At 38.6% G+C, this 8,613-nt stretch overlaps 1 protein-coding gene across 1 annotated transcript; it reads right to left on the bottom strand.

Moving 5' to 3' along the window:
* Window positions 1-1,006: 1,006 nt before the first annotated feature.
* LOC117334278 (glutathione S-transferase-like) lies at window positions 1,007-8,226 on the bottom strand. Its single transcript, XM_033893801.1, is given in 6 exon segments — window positions 1,007-2,511; window positions 2,513-2,675; window positions 3,096-3,249; window positions 4,524-4,658; window positions 6,068-6,265; window positions 8,124-8,226. Coding segments are annotated over 5 exon segments (684 nt in total). The 5' UTR covers window positions 6,252-6,265; window positions 8,124-8,226; the 3' UTR covers window positions 1,007-2,463.
* Between the last annotated feature and the right edge of the window lie 387 nt (window positions 8,227-8,613).

Raw genomic sequence — 8,613 nt, 5'->3', positions numbered from 1 at the left:
TTCATGTGTTCATGAGTTCTTTCTCATTTTCAATTAGAAATGTTTTGATTGAATAGGATTGTTTTCCTCATTTTGGTGGGATCTCTGAACCTCGAATCCTAAAGTATTGACGATTGTCTAGTTTTGTGTACGTGTGATAGGTAGTAACGATTATAATAAAATACCCAGCCCGCGCTGGGGCTTACACTTGCTGCATATTGCTCTCAACAGACACCGTACTACTATGCCAATGCTTGAACTAGTAACTCATTGTCTCCACGCCCGATAATTAACGAAGTTGGTAGAGAGAGGACGACGAAAATCTGTTTATAGTAACAAAGACCTCAATTTCTGCGTGGTTGAAACGCAAACTCTTACAAGAGGTGCTGGTTGAGCGTTAGTACATGAAGTAGTCGGTAGAGTGAGGACGACCCTACGTACCAGCCTATCTCACTTACCCTCGCCGACTCCGTTGCAAGGGAGTCATAACTGATTTTTTAAGCAACAGTCGAAATAAGCATTACATGTTACTTCCGAGATTCATAGTACAGTTTTGCAAAGTTTAGCAGAATTTGATATCGCTTAAACAGACGCTATTCGATCCAGTATTCGAAAATTGGTACCAGAATAAGTTTGTATGGGACATGTCGAAAAGAAAAGGCAAAACCATAGACCATAGCACTAGTGGCTCGAGCAAAATGTATTTCAATTTGTGTGGGACGTAGAATAGATCGACCGAAGAAACCTGTTTTTCAAGTCTCGCCGATTTGTGTTTTTCTTTCTCAACAGGTTAATTGGACAGTAAATACATACATAATAATGGATTCGGTTACAAGGACAGCGAGTAAGGGGTAAGACAACAGTGGAGATACTGAGGCTGGCTGACAGGAGGGGCAGCAGAGGAAACGATTACCTACATAGGTTATAAATATCTGTTATTGTACAATAGGTTTTCTGAGTTTCTTCACAAATCAATTCCGTTGCGTGTGACGAATCGATGAGACAATAGGAACGAGACAGACAGACAGACAGACAGACATTCTTTATTTCCTCTGGTTAGAGATTTACATCAATCATGCCATTTGTTTAAATCAAATCAAAATAACAAAGTATATACATAATCATAGAAGTGTGTTCATTTCTGAAATCATTGCAGGCACCAGATCCGCAACATTCATCATCATCAAAGCCCACTTTTCGCGGTCCAAGCAAATATCATTTGAACTTCCCAGTATGAACTGACATTGTCTTTCTTCTGGTAAGTGATCAAATTTTACGTAATCAGAGACGTCTAAAACGTTTACTAAAAACTCTAACAATGTATCGCGACTTTTGAATAGTGACGGACACTGGATTAGAAAATGAACCGTTATATTGACAGATTGCTTCTTACATAGTTTACATATCATCGTATTTTTTTCATGACGGTATGATAATTTTACAAGTTCACCAAGCTTCCACGTATATTTCGGGTACTCCACACTTAATAGCCACAGTGGGTTAGGTAGGACCTTCAGTACAATTAATTGAATTGTATGTCTGTAGTCTTTCAGAAGATACCATGGCGTCTTGCCAGCTTTTATAGTATAACACTTCCGACTGTTTTTCTGCCAAAATTCTTCCAGGCTGTTCGCGAAGGACAAACACCATCGAACACATAATCCAGCAACAAAGATGCGATGTTGAATTTTTGCGCAATGATGAATATATCGTGAACAAAACTTTCTGATTTCATAATTATAGCACCGAATACAAAGGAGCACAATCTAATCGTGAAGAGAATTTTCCACACAAAATTGTTACTTGCCGAACAGAGCTTATTGAAAAAATGACTTTTCTACCTTCAACCTCGGCGTATATGTCTAATAGCCCGATGGCGCGCGTTGTAACTAAAGAAGGAGACGTTTGCTCGAAACCCTGGGACCTCTGTGCGGCATACCGTTGTACAATGTCGAGCTCCTGGCGAGATTGTTGTGTTGGATTAGCCCAGAGTTCCGATCCATAGAGAATTCGTGACTGGACCATAGATTTAACTACATGTAGCTTACAGCTTGTCAGTGGGTTCATTCCTCCACTGTGGTTGCCAACACTAATCAAAGAATTGAGTAGTTGTCTTCCCTTGGCACACGACAACTTTATGTTTTTGTCAAAGTGTACAGTTGCAGAAAAAGTTATTCCTGCGTACTCTTTGGTGGTGACCCACTGGATTGGATGTAACAGGTTAAACATATACTGAATGAGAAGCAAACACATGTATACGACGTATATTAAAGTGTTATCTTTAATGTGTCGGTAAAGGTTATTACAAGATATCATATGCGGCAATGTTCTCTGTATATTTTAGAGTATATACAGCTCTATTACACATATATATCTATACCTAGTTCTAAATATAGTGCTCCTGATAAGCCTTGTTTCATTTTTGTGTGAAATACCATGAATAAATATAATTCAATGTTTGTAATATTGCCTTTCGGAGACACTTTACATCATACTATTGCCTTCAAACGGACGGCATTTGTCCGACTTTAAAATAAGCAGCCAGACGTGGCCGTGAACACATTCTGTCCTTGAAACTCTTGAGAGCTGGTATATAGTCGGCGCTGTTCCAGACGTCCGGGAATTGTGATTCTGTAGTTCTCAAGGCATGCATTAAACCCAGGTCCACGTAGGTCAACTTGTCTCCAAAAAGGAACCTGTGTTATAAGAATGATCATACACGTCAAACTCTCAATCTATCAGGATACTTCAGGACGATACCAACTATCACTACAAGTAAGTCAAATATACATCACGTGTTGAGTTAATTTATTGTTTGTATAAGGTACAATCATCCATATACATGTCTCCATCTACTAGCAATTTTTACATGTAACAAAATTTTATAGTTCGTCTCGTCTAAATGTTACAAAGTACTAGTCTAGGATAGAACAAGATTCATGCTGCAACCCTTATTGTATTCCGAGATTCCAGTAGTCAATATAACACACTCATACCCACCACAAAATACATGTGAAGGTAAATTTTGTCCAGGTTTATTAATTTTCTGAAATACTAATTAAGTCATCTAAGTATTTTCCTGATGTTACATGTTTATAAGTATCTAGGATACCTACCCCTTTCCTCCATTATTCGCCATCAGCACGTCCTCAAAATGTTTGAGCCATTTTGGAATTCTTTCGGTAATAAATCTTTCAATATACGGTTTAGTTTCTTCTGTCTGCTTATAATAGGTCAAGGTATGGTTGATTCCATGGAAAGCTAATCTTCCTGTAAATAATATAAAAAATATTCTTCCTGTACATAACCTAAAAGATAATCTCCCTGTACATAATATCAAAGACAATCTTCCCGTACATAATATAAAAACGTAATGCAACTGAACAGCATGATGCATTTCTAACCTAGAAACTAAAATACCAAAATCCTATGACGGCATTACGTACATGTATTAGTATCGGTAATACAGAGTCGTACCTGATAGTTCATAGTTATTCAAATCATTCCTAATGTACAACAATTCATCTCCATTTTTCTCTTCCGTTCATTTTATGGACAACACTAACCATCAATATTGCTTATATTAACCTATCGAGTGGCATCCTTAATTGTTATCCTTACACATCAATTGTTTAAAACATTTTACTCTCAGGGGCATCACCATCGTAAATAAATAAAACTAATAACCAACAGTTTATTACTTTTTACAATTGATTTAGAATGCCTTTTTCAGCTAAATGATCTAAATCATTGATATACAAACGCCAATGATATGATAGGAGCACAAAGACCTGGAGTAATTGGGAAAGTCTAAATTATAATGACCTCCTTTTAACAATTACCTGTCAAGAAGTGCATATAAATGTGATTCATCTTAACGACAAAAATACATACTGAGGTCAAACTCAAGGTGAAAGGTCAAGGTCACTAAGTCCAAAAGTCAAGGTCAAATTTTCCATCGTTTCACTAATGAACATTTTTGTTATGATATGATGAAGCAAAGTTGGTTGGAATCGAAGGAGAATTCAACTGACGACCAGAGTTCTATGTTACAGTGTCAGAGGTCAAGGTCATCTTTTTGTATTTTTTTCCCGATGAACATTTCATGCATGACACTATCAGCAATGTCGGTTGGGATTAAACATGGGGTCAACTTACCAAAAGCCAATGTCACTGCGTCAGAAGTCAAGGTCAAATATTGGGTCAAAAGGTCAAGGACAAAGTGGATCTATATCTGCCTATGACCCAGGCTCTTAGTTGGTGAGGTACTTATGGGTTAAAAAAAACAAATCAAAGCTATGGATGGAAACAAGAGTCACATCATCGTACAAGTAAAAACAATTGTATGTGATTGTTTTTTAAGTCCAAATGTTAACGTTAACCATAACGATATTAGCAGATAGCTTCCTCTGATTATGGGGATATATTGCCACGTGATGAGGCATTAGGCGATATGTCAGTGTTCTTATCTTAACTATATCAAAACATTATACACGAAACAATGTAGAATTCAGAACTACACAGTGACATTAGTTATCACTTACCTTCCGCTATATAGTCGTGGATAGTTGCGTTGAGTTGATCAGCGTGCCACTCATCTACCTCATTATCGGGGTACAGCCCAAACTTCTTCCCTAGGTATTTACATATAGTCGGAGTTTGGGAGAGATGGAAATCTCCTGTCAATTAAAAAAAACTGAATAAAACTGGTTATTCGATGGATGTGTATGTAAATAACGTATTTTTTTTTATAACGGGTCAATTGTTGGTGTAACAAGGAATATATTCACTAAAAGATAACCGACAAAGATGGCCTTATTGTGCATATCGACTTTTTTTATTTTAATTATTTCGGCAGAAGCGAACAATCACCAGGCTCGAAGATATCGGAAAATCGTCGTTTCAAACACACAGAATTTGCACGAATTCCTAACCCAAGGTCCATATATGTATTACGTATCAAGATAGTAATTCAAAAGCAAAAACCCGAAAAGGTGCGTTTGAAATAGATTGTTTAATTTACGCTACGGGTCGTTAATCCGAACTAATTATATTTACAATTAAGCGGCCAGATCAAATTGTCTAGTCTAAAATCGAGCTTTAAATGTTCAGTAGAATGAACAATTCTTATGATGACTGTCATATGCGAACGCTACAACACTTGCCGCAGATTTGATTAAATGGAATAATTATATAATTATAACTCTAATAGAACCACAAATAAAAGTCGTTAGGAATACTTTTTTTCTGCACTGTACGACGTAAATTTTGTCAAATTATCTGAAACGGTCTTGCCGAAAAAATGTTTGTTTTGTTAATTCATGGATTTATCGTCCCATGAACCGCCATGGTTATGTTCAGGAAGGGGTCTCATTGTATAGTAGATGGTGGGTATCTCATTGACAAGCATACGGGAGACCTGTCGAAATGCCATCCAAAGCAGTTAGGGTGAAGTGTCTTGTCCAAGGACACAACCAAGACAACACAGACTGGTCCGTTTCTCAGCTTCCCGAGAAACGAATAACACACTTAGGATCTTCAGCTGAGGTTACGTGGCCGATACTCTAACCGACTGAACTATCGAGCCCCCTCACTGAGGCTACGTGACCATGCAGCGCTTTAACCGACTGAGATATCGCGGCCCCCTTCACCTGAGGAGACGTGATCGGCGCTCAATCCGACTGAGCTATCGCGGCGCCCTCACCTGAGGTTACCTTATCGGCGCTCTGACCGACTAAGCTATTGCGGCCCCCTCAACTGAGATGACGTGGTCGGCGCTCTGACCGACTGAGCTATCGCGAGACCCTCACCTGAGATTACTTGACCGGTTTTCAAATCGACTGAGCTATCGAGGCCCCCTCACTGAAACTGCGTGACCGGCGCTCAAACTTACTGAGCTATCGCGGCCTCCCTCACGTGAGGTGACGTGACCAGCACTCGAACGGACCGAGAAATCGCGGCCTCCTCGTCTGAGGTTAAGGTGGCCAGCCGACTGAGCTATCGCGAAAAACGACAACACACAACACGCTTATAGCAAATATGTATTGGTGAAATCGAGAAACTGACAATGAAACATCAGATGACTTACCGTTACAAACAACTGGAGGGAACATGACAGGGAATCCTCCTAACTTCCCCTCCTTTACCTGTTCGCGTACAACTGTCCAATCGTCGGTGTCCTTAAACTCAATACCCTTCTCCACAAACATCAATCGGACGTATTCACCCCTCCCAGCTAAAGGCCAGTACAGCACCTCCCAGTTATCAGCCATGTTGAGTAATCACGCTGAATTAAAAATGCCCAGAACCATTAAAACAAAGACAAAACGGACAACAACACGAAAAGAGTTCGGATCCAAATATTAATATAAGAGAATGGAAGTTTATATATACTTAGATAACAAAACATTTACAAGCGGAGAGATCGAGTGTCGCTAAATTCTAATTAACAGTTAACACGCAGACATCAACATAGACTTGAGGGGAAATGTTGATGGATCTATAGATTACTCTCCAATATAATCTAGTTAAATAAGTTCAGACTTAACATTTAAATCAACAGGTAGACAGGAAGGACAGAAATATATTACAAGTGCTTTACATACACACATTTCTATTTCACAAACATTTAAGGGTTAACTGTAATATTTTTTACATTATTGAGCAATAACACAAAAAACTGGGGTGTACACTTTTCATAAACCGCTTCGTGGTTTATTCAAAGTACACCCCAGTTTTTTGTGTTATTGCTCAATAACGTAAAAAAAATATTACAGTTAACCCTTATAATTTAATTAACCAACGATAACGAACACATTTTCATTAGTGTTAACATGTTTATTTTGCTCCAGATATTAAAAACACATCGATAAAATAATATAAATCCCGTGAACAACGATTACTCCGCTGACCGTCACAGTTTTATTTTTTTATGTTATGAGATGATAACATAATTTTTTTAGCCAATGAAAATGCTTGTTACAAGCAAAATTAAATTATACCCTTATTTCCTACACATATATATCAATTCTTACTTCACACACACATATTTCTAAATCATCACACACATAGGCCACGGACACACACACAGGCCGAAGCCACACACAAGAGAGCCGACTTACACACACAAGGCCGACGGACACACACAGTATGGCCTACGAACACACAAATATAGGCCACGGACACACACATAGGCCGACGAACACACACATAGAGGCCGACGGACACACACACAGCCTAAGCCACACACAAACAGAGGGCCGACCACACACACATATTCCTACTTACACACACATATTCCTACTTACACACACATATTCCTACTTACACACACATATTCCTACTTACACACACATATTCCTACTTACACACACATATTCCTACTTACACACACATATTCCTACTTACACACACATATTCCTACTAACACACACATATTCCTAATCCACACACACCCTTTCCTACTTCACACACATATTCCTACTTTACACACATATTCCTACTCTATACACACATATTCCTACTAACACACACATATTCCTAATCCACACACACATATTCCTACTTCACACACATATTCCTACTCTATACACACATATTCCTACTAACACACATATTCCTAATCCACACACACATATTCCTACTTTACACACACATATTCCTACTTGCACACACACATATTCCTACTTGCATATATTTCTACTTACACACACATATTCCTAATCCACACACACATATTTCTACTTACATCCACACATTCCTACTTACTCACACATATTCCTACTTACACATATTCCTACTACATCCACACATCCCTACTTACACACACACATCCCCTACTACTTACACACCATTTCCTGCATTACAACATACCTTCATACACTTAAAATCTGCCAGACATACGTATGCAGTCTTTGTTATTTCCTCACCTCTTCACAGTAATATTTGACAACATACCAGATATTACTGAGAAATGTTCTAATTCTTGACTTCACACAGAATGTGTTTCTGTATTATAGGTAGATGTATTTACTAGACGTCAGGGTATACCAGACGTTATGTTGGTATACAAGATCTACTGAAACTGTGTACTAGTATCATTAAGATATTTTTGCCCGTTATTTTGATTTAGGATGTCATCTTACCTGAATCCGTCTTCACAGCCCTGTAGGTACATGTACTAGTAAGTGCACATACGTGTACCGGTCACCTATACATGCGTGTTAATCTATAAATAGCACAGCAGCGTCGTCCCCCGCCCCAGATCGGTTAAGATTTGGAACATTGATCAACAGACCCACTTCAGATTGCACAGCGTCGTAGGAATGATGATGGAAAACTTAGTAGCATTGTAGATAGCTATTTATTTATAGAAAGAATTACCGGAACATTGTTTGTCCGTGGTATTCACTTAATTTGTACAGTACCCACTGCAAACCCGAGTTTCCTCTGATTCTAACATCAAACTTCGACATTTTGACAGATAGACGTCTGGTCCAAGTTTGGTGTCAGGGTCATAATTTGGGCTACTACCGCAATATTGCACGGTAGACGCGGGGAAATTGTAGATTTTATTTGGTGGAACTGACGATCACTACCCGAAGGTACCAATAATCTCCTACTGATTCTGTCTGG

This window comes from Pecten maximus, chromosome 9, assembly GCF_902652985.1.
Source record: "Pecten maximus chromosome 9, xPecMax1.1, whole genome shotgun sequence".
Taxonomy (NCBI): domain Eukaryota; kingdom Metazoa; phylum Mollusca; class Bivalvia; order Pectinida; family Pectinidae; genus Pecten; species Pecten maximus.
The sequence above is the reverse complement of the archived record's forward strand: the minus strand, read 5'-3'. Positions and strand labels throughout refer to the sequence as shown.